This window comes from Alosa sapidissima, chromosome 19 (genome assembly GCF_018492685.1).
Source record: "Alosa sapidissima isolate fAloSap1 chromosome 19, fAloSap1.pri, whole genome shotgun sequence".
NCBI lineage: Eukaryota > Metazoa > Chordata > Actinopteri > Clupeiformes > Clupeidae > Alosa > Alosa sapidissima.
This window is the reverse complement of record NC_055975.1, coordinates 14,255,820-14,270,298: the sequence shown is the minus strand read 5'-3', so window position 1 is coordinate 14,270,298 and position 14,479 is coordinate 14,255,820. Positions and strand designations below refer to the sequence as shown.

The 14,479-nt window shown below is 45.1% G+C and overlaps 1 protein-coding gene across 12 annotated transcripts in view; it reads left to right on the top strand.

Annotated features, from left to right (window-relative positions):
• The window catches only part of stxbp5b (syntaxin binding protein 5b (tomosyn)), a 41,491-nt gene extending 27,931 nt beyond the window's left edge, over positions 1 to 13,560 (top strand). For 5 of the 12 annotated variants that reach the window (XM_042072917.1, XM_042072916.1, XM_042072918.1 and 2 more), the window contains 8 exons: positions 388 to 438; positions 705 to 836; positions 4,035 to 4,274; positions 4,509 to 4,878; positions 5,625 to 5,790; positions 6,239 to 6,350; positions 8,825 to 9,045; positions 9,463 to 13,560. In XM_042072917.1, the coding sequence (XP_041928851.1) occupies positions 388 to 438; positions 705 to 836; positions 4,035 to 4,274; positions 4,509 to 4,878; positions 5,625 to 5,790; positions 6,239 to 6,350; positions 8,825 to 9,045; positions 9,463 to 9,504 (1,334 nt within the window). In that variant the 3' untranslated portion in view covers positions 9,505 to 13,560. Of the gene's footprint in view, positions 1 to 387; positions 439 to 614; positions 633 to 704; positions 837 to 4,034; positions 4,275 to 4,508; positions 4,879 to 5,624; positions 5,791 to 6,238; positions 6,351 to 8,824; positions 9,046 to 9,462 lie in introns of all 12 variants that reach the window. The other 7 variants (XM_042072927.1, XM_042072925.1, XM_042072924.1 and 4 more) reach the window with 3 other exon arrangements.
• Positions 13,561 to 14,479: the final 919 nt, after the last annotated feature.

Here is a 14,479-nt window from a genome sequence, read left to right as displayed (position 1 = left end):
CACCTAGTTTCTCTTACAGAGCGACTAACCTGGTTCCATGTTGCAGGCTCTGTGCATTGTGTGCATATAGTCAGTGTGTCTGGTCAATGTGTCTGGTCAGCTCTGACTGTAGCTCTTCTCCCTCTCAGGGTTTAACCGTTCTCTTGACCTGTCCTTTTCCTCCACTGACTCGCTCTCTGTGTATGATCCTGTCTCCACTGTCGTCTCCCTGATCTGATCTCGAGGCTTTTCTTCCGCCGATTCTTCATTTCCTTAGAAATCACTCCGAAAGATCACCGCCGCTGCCGTTAACACCAGATCAGCTTTCCCCCGTAGATAACTCCCTGATTTCTCCTGAGCCGCCTTCAGTATTCATGTGTGTAAACAAGGAATGTTTCTCTTTTCCAGCGAAGATGTCACGGAAACTAGTCACGGTGCCTGATCAGAAACATGAAACTGGTAAGCCAGGCGTGTGATTGGCCTTAGCTTTAGTCGCTATGTTTTTAGTTTGTAGGTGCAGTAAGCTGAGCTTTCCTTCCCTTTCAGGTGCAGATTCTCTAAAGTGATTGTGTGTTTGTGCTTCTCCATGGCTAGTTTTTTGTATAAAAGATGCAATGTATGTTTGTGCTCAACAGTGTCCCTGCTCAGAAATCGTGAGTGTGTTATATCTTGCCCTGCATTAATGTGTGCGTGTGTAATTGGTGTGTGTGTGTGTGTGTGAGCAGTAGCTGAGCACATTCATAGACGGCGCTCTCTTCAGCCCAAGAAGCGTGTGTGTGGTGTAAGAACGGCCGCCCAGGTCAGCAGGAACCGGGCCGGGAGCTCCATCGTGCGGACCCCGTCGGCCCCCGACCTCTGTGAGTGGCCCCAGCCTGGCAGCTGTCAGCTGGGCTGGAGAGCTGGGTCTATCCCCTCCTCCCTCCAGACTGGGGACAGAGGTCTAACGAATGCCTCTCCCTAACGTCCTCTCTCCAGGCTGGGAGCTTGGTGTGGGTCTGGGCTTGTTGAGTGACTAACACCCCCTAACCCGCCCCAAACCCCCTGGATATACCCTGGTTGTCCTAAGCACTTGGGGGGGAATGAGGTGCGCGTTTGAAATGTTTGGTGTGGACTGAACTCTTAACCCTCTCACCTCAAACTACTTGGGCAACCTCTGCTGATGGGTGTGTGTCTGTGTTTGTGTCTGTGTGTGTGTGTGCTCTTTGGGGGGCTGGTGTGTAGTGTTGCAGAGGGTTGAGGTGATTTTAAAGTCACTCGAGCGAGGTAGTGGCAGAGTCCAGCTAATTTCACAACCTTCCACCCACTGGCCCGAAGCGGACCGCTAAGATGCCTTACAATACTCTTTGCTCTGCTCTGCACTGCACTGCACTGCACTGCGGTCTGTGGACTATTTGCACTGACCGTATTCGAATGGCATGACCGTCTCTTCAGTGAGCGCGAGATTGAAGTGCACATCTGCAACACAGAGTGTCAAGAGTAAAGCCCTGCTGGTGCTTGGAGAGGACGGTCACTTCATTGAGTGTGAATGTGTGCAATTGAGTTTGTGCTGGTTGACATATAAAGTGTGTTTGGAGAGGTTTCTGTGGTGCGTCTATAAAGGTGTCATTGTGTGTGGTGGGTAATGTTTGTGTCTGTGCTTTGCTTACTAAACCTCTTGTGTGTTTTAGATGGCGTCCTCTTTGAAAGAGCCTTCCTCACATACTTCCCTTTTAAATTTGAGTGCTTCAATTGCAACAGCAGATATCTGTAGATATGTCCATATACCCTGAAGTTGGGTCAAATGTACAGTAGATTGTCTACTATAATAACATTGTCAAAAGAGTGGATCTCTGGAGATCTTTGTTGAAATCCTAAAAGCTGGGACATATGAGTGGAAGGCCTTTAAAAAGTGGGTGCCCTTTTAAAGATTTGTGAGGTTTTGTATTTCGCATTTGGAAGCCTGAGAGGTGCCTCAACCAACTGAAAGGTCACTGGTGGACATTAACCCACTTTGTCAAAGGTCACTGCTGGACATTTACCCACTTTGTCAGAGGTCACTGGTGGACATTAACCCACTTTGTCAACGGTCACTGGTGGACATTAACCCACTTTGTCTTGTGTAGTACCGTCTAATTTTCCTCTCCTCACCTTTTACAGCAGAGGGATCTGAGGGTATTTAATTACCTGGGATCAGGGCTCTGACTCTGACTTATTTCATTTCTCATACGCACACATTCATTTGAATTACACACGCACATACACACATGCTCACTACACACACACACTGCAGCGGTTACTAAGGAAACTACAGTTGATCACTCGGTGAACTCACACGCTGATGGTAATTTTGATACTATAGATTTAATAGAGACCCAGTCAGACCAATAATATGAAAAATCAGGAACAGAGTTTATTTACAATGATGCGCATCAAGGGAGAGACAGCATGACTTCACCTAAAGATCCATCAGCTGCTCTAACTAGACAAGGAAATAGTTAGGGTTTAAGTATCCTTCCAGGCTGACGGGAGATGGCGTTGGTCATCCCATCTCACGTGGACTACACTGAATCAAACCCTGATTAGTGGCAACCTGGCAATCCGGAGCAGATAGCTACTGACACAGCCATGCAGAACAGTGAAACACTGCAAAGTCATAATATTCCTGCTTATCTCTAAATACAGTCACACACAGATATACACAGGGACAGTACAGATATCATACAGTCATTACCAGGGCTTGAAAACGAAATTATTTTTCAAACGTTCCGTTCCGAACGGTTCTGGTAGGCCTATGTTTAACGTTTTCGTTCTTGCATGCGTTCCGCCACCAACATATCGGTCCTGAACCGGTTCGGAACGCAACATATCGTTCGTTCTTAAAGTTCCAGCATTGTTTGGCGGGCCTATCAAGTCTATTTTTGTGGACTTTACCTTAGAATAGACGTAGGCTACTCATTATTTCCCCTTGATTTAGCCTATACAGTAGCTATGCCCAAAAATAATAAATCACAGGCGGCATCCAAAAACATTCAGATGGGCTATCCATCCCATAGCCTACAGACTTACTGTAGGCCTAACCTATGACTATAAATAATTTCTTATCAAAAATATTTCTGGATACGTGCTAAACTCCTTACCTGGTTGTAGCCTAAGTTTTATCCATTTGGAGATCTTCAAAGGCTTGCGCTATAATTCCAACCCTGTTTATAAACGAACCTGTCTGTTGCTGACAAGGCCTATCTCACATTTCCCGTTTAACTCTTCTACATAGAATAGGCTATAATTGCGCAAACAATTCAAATCCCGACTTTAAAACGACAAGGCGTGGACAGGCAAAATAGGCTATTATGCATAGGCTACAAACAATTTCCAAATCAGTTTCAGTAGCCTACGCTACGAGCTGGCCTAAGATCCGAAGTGGCAGACGGATAGGTTACATTACAACAGCAAGACAAAATATACATTTGGACCAAAGGTCCATTTATTCGTTTTTTTTTTTTTTTCAAACTGCAGAAATCAAATTATTAGGCTGTTATATAAAGAATGAAAAAAAAAAAAAACGTTATTAACCGGTTTTGTGGATTTCAGAATAACGTTTCTGTTCCGGAACAGTTGAAGACCATTTTGTTTTCGTTTCTGTTTCCGCTCCTCGTAAAATTCTGTAAAAATCCGTTCCTTGAACCGGTTCGGAGCCCTGGTCATTACATAGAATCATACTTTTACTATCAAAGTGAGCCACTAATGAGAAATGCAGAACATTAAACCACATATTGGAAGATTGGGCATAATGTTCTATTCCACTTTCTCTCAACGCACACCAACAAAATCCTAAGTGCGTGCACATAGACCTAAGGATAGCAATCGCTCAGTATCACACCATGCTTGTGCATGTGTTTGCAGATACAGAGGATAGTATAAACTCATAGGCACACACACATTCACTCCTTGTGCATGTGCTTGTGGATGTGAAGATCTCATTAACATATGCACACACACACACACACACACACAAATGGCCTGTTAACTATACACACTCACTCATCCTCCCTCCCTCGTGTGTGTGTGTGCGTGGGCAGATGCGAAGGACAGCTCATTCAGCCGCTCACGCAGCTCCAGCGTAACAAGCCTGGAGCGGGAATCCCGCGAGATCATCTCCTCCTTTCACTTCAGCGAGACCCTGAGCCGCAAGGGCGAGGCGATGCCGGGGCCCAGCCTGTGGGTGGGCACCTCGCAGGGCAGCATGCTGGTGCTGCCCCTCACCGTGCCCGCCAGCAGCGAGCTACGCATGCAGCAGGCACCCGCCGTCTCCTTTGGAGGTGGGTATCCCAGTGTGTGTCATTTAGGAAGTAAATAATTGTGTGTGTGTGTGTGTGTGTCTGTCTGTCTGTCTGTGTCTGTGTGTGTCTTATTTGGGACCCCATCTTATTGTCTTTCTGGATCCTTATTGCCCTCTCTCTTAACCTTCCTCCCCCGCTGTTTCTCTATATATTTTCTCTCTCTCTCTCTCTCTCTCTTCCCTCTCCCTCTCTCTGTTGCTCTCCGTCCTGTAGGTGTGGTGACGCGCCTGAAGGGCGGCATCCTCTCCATGGCCACGCTGGACTCGGCCGGCGCCCCCCTGCACCCGCCATACGAGTTGTGGTACGACCCCAACCTGCCGGACGAGCGCGAGGAAAAGGACCGCTGGAAGCGGCGCCGGCCCGCCTCACCTCCCTCCGGCAGCCAGGAGGGGGCGCCGGACACCCACTACGTGGTGCTCTGCTCGGAGAAGCAGGCCGAGGTGATCGTGCTGCCCGCGCAGACCAGCGTCTTCAAACACAACATCACCGAGGCCTCGTTTGTGCTGCGCGCCGACGTGGTGCAGATGAACACCGGCTGCTGTATCGCCTGTTTCTGTGCCAACGGGCACATCATGGCGCTCAGGTAACGCCATAATACACAATCATCATACACAATGACATAATCAGCTATACTTCAAAAACTACAGCTAGGTAGATGCTGCTCAATCTGTTCTCTTCTCCTGGTCTTTCTTTGCTACCAGTCAGTCATTTCAGTTCAGTTTTATCCATTTTTTTCTGTTCATAGGTTTGGGGTCACTTAGACATTCCCTTGTTTTTTAAAGGAAAAGCTATTTTTTGTAAGTGACAACTGTAGAAGGAAATGGATGATTTGAAGGCAATTCATTAAAAGGAGTGAGCGGCCCCAGTGCCAAACTGGGCAAGAGAACAAACACACTTGTGTCTAGTTTAGGAAGCAGACAGTTTTGTTAAATGGTACCCACAAAACAACAGTGTCAACATCATCAGAAGAGGTGACTTAAGGATATTGGCCTTTTAGACAGAGTTGTAAAGAAAAGGCCATATCTCAGACTGGCCAATAAAAAGCAAAGATTAAGATGGCCAAAAGAACACAGAGACGACAGAGGGAGAGTGGTACAGACAGACAAATCTAAAGTGTACAAATCATAAAGAAGACCGTTTGGGAGACGCTGACCAAATGCTGGAGGAGTGTCTGACTCCATCTATCAAACATGGTGGAGGGAATGTGACGGTTGGCGGGTGCTCTGTTGGTTCTGGTCTCTGTAGAGGTTAAAAGGAATCGTTGCATGTTAACTTCCTCTTTCTCTCTCTCTGTCTTTTTCCCCTCTCTCTCCCTTTTCTCTCTCCCAGTCTGCCGAGTTTGCGGCCTCTGTTGGATGTGAACTACTTGCCCCTGACAGACATGCGCATCGCCAGGACCTTCTGCTTCTCCAACCTGGGCCAGGCCCTGTACCTCACCTCCCCCACAGAGATACAGCGCCTCACCTATAGCCAAGAGACCTGCGACAACCTGCAGGTGTGTGTGTGTGTGTGTGTGTTTGCTTATAGGCGTGTGTGTGTTTGGATATACTGGTGTGTATTTATTTGTGCATGAATGAAAATGCTGCAGGTCTATCTGAAGTGCGTTGACATTCTTTGAACTGAGGCAAACGGTTTAGGCGAACACCTTTTCTTTTGAATTGTTACGTTTTTAAACATTCCAAATTGTTCAAGTTCAATGCTACAGTAGTTAACTCTTTGTGCAGTATCCTTGTATGTCCGAGGAGAAGTTCTCTGGGAACAGACTGAACTCAAAGAAAACAAAAAACTGTTCACAAATATTTGCTTCTGTCTAAATATTTGAACACACCTCTTTTTTATGGATGGGTGTGATGTGTGTATTTGTGTTTTTATAGCACTGTTTTGGAGTACATGTACATGATAAATGCTGTGTTTTGTGTGTGTGTGTGTGTGTGAAAACACAGGAGATGCTGTGTGAGCTCTTCACTCCTGTGGAGACTCCAGAGGCGCCCAACAGAGGCTTCTTCAAGGGTCTGTTTGGAGGAGGAGCGCAGTCTCTGGACAGAGAGGACCTGTGTGAGTACTCCGCCCCCCTTAATCCTACAGCCTCATGAGATCCAATCAGACTCTCACATTACCTCCACAGACAACACTATAGCGCTTCAGTCTTAAAGCTGGCTGTACATAACCCCACTCTCCTACGGTCATTAATTAGCTGTGTCTAGCGTGACCGCTAGCCTCTGTGCTTTGAGCCAATAGATCCTTGTGATGACTGAACTACTTTACTGAACTGAACTGAGCACACATCCATGTTATCGTGCCATGTAAACAAGTCCAACTTGAACGTTAAGCTTGTAAATTAGTTTATGGGGGTATGTGAACTACCATTGGGCAGAAGGGATTACATACCCTGCCCTTAATATTAAGCATAGTGATGGTCACCTGTTTATATTATATTGTATGGATGAAAATGGCTGTACTTGGTATCAGGCTTGGAATTTCACCATTCTTTCACCACTTGGCCTTCAGTTGGGCATATTTGGTGGGGGGCACAAAGGCCACATGTCAGGGCACCAAGGCCAAAGTTAACTATACAGTAGTTGGCTATAAAAATGATCAAAGTTGTATTTAGCCTATTCACTGCAGTAGACCTGCATCACTGTATGAAACATTACAAAAACATGAAACATGACGTATTACATAAAACTGTAAATCATCTAATATTTACAGATATCTAGACTATATTTAACATTTATTTTATATTTGGCCTGTTATAAAATCATGTATTGAACAATTTAAGCACAGCTCAGCTTTAAGAAACTCAAACAGCCTAGATGCACGCTTATCATTTTGTGATCATTAAGGCTACTTTCTCAAACTCTTAGTCAGCTGTCCTCTGATTTACCGATATCTAGGCAATATTTGTAACATTTATTTTGTATTTGGCCCGTTATGAAATCATGTGGAACAATTTAAACACATTGTAAAACTTAAAGAAAATGCAAATGCATCCATTCACCAAAACACATATTAGTATTCTACTCAGCCTCACGCAGACATACACACATCTGCATATACACATACACACACCACTCTTCTCACCTGCGTTGTGGACACGCTGAATGCACTGTACTACTGATGAGGACCCACATAAAGAATTGGGTCAGATATTTAATGAAGTGGACAGTCAGGTCCCAGACGTGTGAAGATGCAGCCTCGAGCTGCAAGGTCATAGCAGAGGAAGCTGCAACCTGTGTCGATCGAGAAGTACTACACACACCAGAGACATGCTATAGCTGCAGGTTCTGTGCTTGTGTGTGTGTGTGCGCATGTGTGTGTGCATGTATGACGTATATGTAGGCGATATTTGTAACATTTATTTTGTATTTGGCCCGTTATGAAACCATGTGGAACAATTTAAACACATTGTAAAACTTAAAGCCCAAATTTAGAGACATCCATGCATGTCGAAATTTACTGCAAATTCAAAACTGGATTACTCTGGAACGGCTAACTGTACAGGGGACTGCTTTACACCTTTGTGTTCGGTAAGGTCTTCTGTTTATTCCGATATATGGTTTGTCGTTTGTTAAACGAAGGGCTTGTGAAGTATTCCACCGAGATGAAGGGGTAGTGAGATGGTCAAAACCTTCAGTAGAATTTATGGTTAAATTAAATTATACTATTTACTTTTCTCGCGAACCGTTCACCACAGCAATTAGTGGCTAACATCGTTTAAAAGCTGAGAAAAAGCTCTTTCATGTGATACTTGTGTTGTCTGTGTGATGAGTAGGCTACTTTGCGAGTAGTTCAACTGAGAATAATGTGTGAATTTGGACGCACTTTCTTTTTTGCGCTGTCACTTTCTCCACTGCGTAAAAGACAAAATTAATTTGCGCTGTGAATGCTAAGATTCTTTTGACAGGCCATGGGCTAAATAAAAATCGCTATTAGTAGGACGCAAAGCAGAATATTGAAAGAAGGGGGGCACCAAGGCCACCGTGGCCTGTAAACCTCTGATTTTCAAAGGGGCATTACTGCCAACGCAGGGGGCAACGGCCATGGCAGTCGTGGCCGCCGTGAAATTCCTACCCTGCTTGGTATAATGGCAATGTCTAAAGCCCGATTTTGCCAAGATTTTGTTGTGCTGACAAATTTCCAGTGTCGGGCCCGAATATGAAAAGTCAGGAATGACGCCGAAGAAGGAAGCGTCTTGTAATGTGACATATTCAACGACCTGCGATTTATTGCCTGCGACGAGAAGGCTACGATAGATAAGCTACATGATCTTGTAATGGGGCCAGTCTTACGACCATGACGCGGCAAGAATTTGTGGTTCTCTGATCGCCAAATCTGACACAGTCGATCGTAAAAGACCATTGTGGAAGAAAAAAAAAATCGTGTAATCTGCACAGGCCATAAATCGTATGTCCAAGTACCTCGCTGTCTGATGATACTTGCCCTGTGTCCTGTGACTTGTTGAATGTGCTGTAATCATGCTGAAGTCTGAAAGCTTTAAATGTATTGTGTGTGTCCTCTGTGTGTGGCAGTTGGGGAGACAGCGGCGGGTAAGGCGTCCCGAAGCCTGGCGCAGCACATCCCGGGGCCCGGGGGCATGGAGGGCATGAAGGGGGCCGCGTCGGGTATTGTGGGCGATCTGGCGCGTACCCGCATGGCGCTAGACGAGAGAGGGCAGAAACTGGGCGAGCTGGACGAGCGGACGGCCGCCATGATGGCCAGCGCCGACTCCTTCTCCAAACACGCCCACGACGTGAGTGACTGTGATCTCTCTCGCTCTCTCTGCCATCGCTTTCTTCTTTTTGCCCTCTGCCACCAACTACAAACTGAAGTTTCAGGGAGGTCTATCGATTATATTTGACTAAGACTAGCCACATATCAAGCTCTCTGCCAATGTATTTAATCTACTTTTACTCATCTCCGTAGTGTCATTAACAAGCCTTGTCTTTAGGAGATTCACACAGCACTAACACACAGCACCAACACCTCCTCAGAGCAAGGACACAGCAGTTTAGCTCAGCCTTTTCAGTATCTTCTGTGAATAGCAGATATTTCTTTTTTTATCTCTCCTTCTCCATTTCTGCATGCACACTCTCCTGCTCTCTCTCACCATTTTCCCCTGTGTCTCTCCATCCTTATCCCTTTTTTTTTTAAACCCTTTCCACCACAGATGATGTTGAAGTACAAAGATAAGAAGTGGTACCAGCTCTGATGCCAGCGCCAGAGGGCCGATGTGGCTGAAGATCCCCTCTCTCTTCCTCTTCTTCCTCTTCCTCCACTTCTTTTCTCTCTCTCTCTCTCTCTCTCTCTTGCTCTCCTTTTCCTCCAATCCTCTTCTCATCCCTCCCTCCCTCCCTCCCGGAGGGCTGACTGATTGACAGACTGCCACTTCTTTATCCGAGCACAAAACTCGCCCCGTTCGACCTCGGTCATCTGAGGAGAGACAAGCGCACCAGAGGGACGGCGACCTTTCCCCCTGCCTCTCCACAACAGACCCCTGACCACCACCACCACCCCCTGCCCCCAGCCAGCCCGCGGAGCGCTGAGGAGAGAAGGAGAGAGGGAGGACGAGTGCAGAGGAGAACATGAGAAAGAGGAGTTGTCAAGACAAGGAGAGGAGGAACAGCCTTTGTGTGTCTTGTTCACATTAGCCACGCTGCCATACTACTACTGCTACTTACTGCTACTGCTGTTAAGGAGAGAGAAAAAAACTACTGAAGGACATATGAAGGACATCTCATGCCTCCTTCCTCTGAAAAGAACAGGAAGTAGATGAGGCCAAGTAATGCTGGGTGTTGTAGTTCCAGACACTGGGAAGGGAATGGGAAGGACACGACAGGCAGACATGACAGACTCTCCCTCTCTTTCCCACATCCAGTGACTTCAATCGCTTATCTGCTGTGTATTTTATATGTTTGCCCGCCCGCCCACCCCATGCCCTCTCCCATGCCCCCCTCACTGTCCCCTCCATGCCCGTCCCATGCTGTTTTGTTTTTTCACGGGAAAAAAGCCAGATTGTCTTATTCAAAGATATCATGCTGATAATGATGAAGTAGTTCTATGACAGTCATGACTGTGATGATGATGATGATGATGATGAAGAATATGTTGTTGATGTTGAAGACGAGCCTGATAAAAATGCCATTAATTATACCTACTAAGGGCTGGTAGTTTGCAGTATGGAACACATATCCTTTGCTGGGGTCACCCTTGATCAGGCTGGGGATGTAAGCAGAGCAAAGCAGAGCTGACTTCGAGTCCCTTGCAGACTCTGCCTGTTACAGTATGATAGGATTTGCTGGGATCTTATCATAAAAAAAACCTTAATATGGAGTTGGAATGTTTTTCCTTACACAGGTTATCACATGCATCACACACATTTTATGTATACTCACAGAAAATGCAAATGCATCCATTCACCAAAACACACATTAGTATTCTAATCAGCCTCACGTAGACATACACACATCTGCATATACACATACACACACCACTCTCCTCACCTGCGTTGTGGACACGCTGAATGCACTGTACTACTGATGAGGACCCACATAAAGAATTGGGTCAGATATTTAATGAAGTGGACAGTCAGGTCCCAGACGTGTGAAGATGCAGCCTCAAGCTGCAAGGTCATAGCAGAGGGAGCTGCAACCTGTGTCGATCGAGAAGTACTACACACACCAGAGACATGCTATAGCTGCAGGTTCTGTGCTTGTGTGTGCGTGTGTGTGTGTATGTATGATGTCAAGTGTTTTTCTTGTCTGTTTTTCTTTTAATGGCCGTGACGAGGCATATCATTAGTCGTTTGCCTGTCTGTGCACTTCCTGGTTAAAAAGTGTGTGCTAACAATCTTAACAGCCCAGGCCTCTCCTGCTGAACTCTACCCGTGTGTGTGTGTGTGTGTGTGTGTGTGTGTGTGTGTGTGTGTGTGTGTGTGTGTGTGTGTGTGTGTGTGTGTGTGTGTGTGTGTGTGTGCGCGCGCGCGCGCTTGTTTGTTTGCAAGGGTGCTAGAGTGTATATGTGTGGTTGTCATTGTGTGTGTGTGTGTTTGTTTGCAAGGGTGCTAGAGTGTATATTGTGTGTGTGTGTGGTTGTGTGTGTGTGTGTGCACGCGCTGGGGACAGACACTCACTGCATACATCTCGTGTGATGCCACATCACTCTCTTCACGTCACCTCGAGGGCCTTTGTCTCCTGCTGAACAGCATGTTTGTCTCATTTGTGTGATGTTTCCCGGTTTCGGCGTCATCACGGTGGACTGGACGACAGACAAATGCATGTGTCTCTCCCAGAGTTCGTGTCTGATTAATTTTGGTCAGTGTAAAGAGTCGCCTCAGCCAAATCCCACCCCCAACTCCCAAAACCTGCTGAAGCCCAACACCACCTCCCTCTCCTGTATTTGTTTTGCCATGCTGATATGCCAACCCAGATATGTGTATTCTTTACTGGAAGTACATATATGCAGGAATATATGTCTGTCTGCATATATTTATACAAAGTACATAGATACAGTATATTTTAAGGGATGTAGTTCCCGAATGGAGTTCTTTTTTTGTTGTCCTTGTAATCAGTTTGTTTATTTCAGATCACTTTTTGAAATACTTGGTTTTGATTTAGGCTACATTCTGTTTTGTTTAATTTATGAAGTGCGAGAGGTTGCGGTTATTTTTGTTTCTCTGTGGGAGCATCATCCTCTGTCCCTGACTTCTGGCTGAAGGCTTCTTTCCCTCCCTCTCTCTCTCTCTCTCTCTCTCTCTCTCTCTCTCTCTCTCTCTCTCTCTCTCTCTAACTCTACCAGTATGTTTGTTTGGATGTTCATTTGCGTTTTCTCTATCAGTCGCTGCCAAATGTTGTAAATATTGGGACACTTGAAGTCTTAATCACAGAGTGCTGATGTCAGCAAGGTGACATTGATGGCCATCTCTTGTTCTCTTTCTCTCCATCTCTCTCTTTCTCGGTCTCGGCTGCCAAAAGTGGCCCCACGGCGGGGCCCACTCCGACGGTCAATCAGAGAGGTCTTTTTAGAGAACTGATGACATCATAGAGCACTCAGTGAGGTCACTCCCTCCCGCCTGGAGCTCTTTGTTTCCGCTAGCGCATGCTCTTAGTCTGTGCAAGCGGTCATATGGGGTTTTGCACTATGAGTTTTTATGTTGTATTTATAATTCTGTCAGAAGTCATTTTGATTCATATTTTTGTAATTTTTTGCAAAGTGTTTTTTCTTCATTTTTTGTTTTGGCAGTTTTTGTGTGTGCGTCTGTGTGCGTCTGTGTGCGTCTGTGTGCGTCTGTGCGTGTCTGCGCGTGTGTGCGTGTGTGTGAAGGACCAAATCGTGATGCTGAAGGATACAGGCCGGTGTGCCGAAGGCAGGTCATCTGGGAGTGGCTCTCTTTCTCTCCGTCTCTCTATGATTCATCTTCAGTGTCTGCTCAATGATATTCTAATATATTTATATATTTGAAAATATATATATACTTTTAATTTCAAGATATTTCAAGATATAATACTTTTATTATATTATTTAAAAAATGAAGACTGCGTTTTCAAAATATCAAATTTGTGTGTATGAATGTGAGTGTGGCGAGTGTATCTAGCTATCGGTTTAGATATCTAGATATAGCTCTGTATCCAGTTCTGAATAGTTGGGCTATTCAGTGCGCGCTTGTGTTGCCAGGGGGCGCCATTTGTATGGGTGGAGCTCTGCTGGTGAGCTTCGGTGGAGCAAGCATGTTCTTTAGCGTTTACAGACTTGAAGCATTCATTATTGTCTCTCATCAAAGCGTCAGATTATTTTTTTGTGTGCTCTACCAATGTAAACTTTATTTTTTATTTCTGATATATCTTCTTTTTTTATTTGAGTGATATGTCTTTACTTTATCAGCAGGTAGGATCTTTCTTTCTGTTTATGTGTTCTATAACTTTTTTTCCGTTGAGAAAACATTGTTGTCATGCAAGCTTTTGGCCTCTCTGTCTAACTAAGCAGCCCACTCCAGTGCACGCCCCTCTCTCAGCACCAGACCTGAGACGTCGCTTGAGCCCAATGTTCCCCGGCGTCTCACCTGCTGAGGGTTTTAAAAAAAAAAAAAAACTGGAGGGGAGTTGCATCGATTTGTTTTTATTTTTCTGGTTGTAGCCACTTCACTGTACAGTTTTCTGAAGCTTTCACATGGGTGTTTGTCTTAATCTGCTGCCACCTACAATGTAGAAACTCTGTTGATAGACATTACTGTGCAATGGAAAAAAATAAATGTAAAACCAATGTATTCAAATTGCGGGGTGTGGATGGCCTACTCTGTCTCTGTGGTTTCTCTGGTTGCCTAGTCGTGCACGTGCCTCACATGCTGTTCCTGAGGAATGTAGTGGTGATCACATGAGGTTGGACTCCGTTTAGTCGGAGAACAGAGAGCAAGAGTCTGAAAGATCATCACAGATGTGTTTGTTAGATTTCTGGATGGATATCAAAGATTTCTTTTTTAAAACATCATAGTCAAAAATAGGAATGTATAGTTTAATGCGTACTAAAATACCGGTAGTTTTATCAGGTATTGAGCTACCCAGTGGTTCAAAGGCCAATTGTGTACTTGTGTCTATGATGCTGAACAGCTCATATATAGATTTAGAAGTGGAACTTAAAGAGAGCAGTCTGCAAATTTTCCACAAACCTTGATAGAATAAAATAAAAGTTGTTCTCGTGACCTTGGGTTGTCCAGAGAATGACACTAAAACAGCTTTGGGTTTGGCTCCCTACCAGCAAGAATAAAACAACACGCAGAAATCTTGGTTTGGCATAGGCTTAACATTTTACCCAACACATTACTTAGATGTCTCAGGTCTGTTATTTTCAAGTAAAGTAAAAAGAGCGTGTTTTATAGGCAAAAAAAAAAATAGAGAAAAAAATAGCTCTGCCTTGCTTGCATGAGTTTCAAATGGTCTTTTAAAGCAGATTTAAGATACTATGATTATCGAGCTCCAAACTCGAGCACTGCATGGCTCTTGCCTCTAGTCGTGAGGTGAGGAGCCTATCTGCTGGCTTGGCACAAGAGAGTGAGCCTTTAGATTGGGACCAGCAGATAGTCTGCTGACACTGACGAGGAGTCTTCAGCCCATAAAATGAAAAAATTCTATGCTCCAGACTCCAATTTCATTATCTCCTCATTCCTCTTCCAACAAAAAAATGTATATCTTATC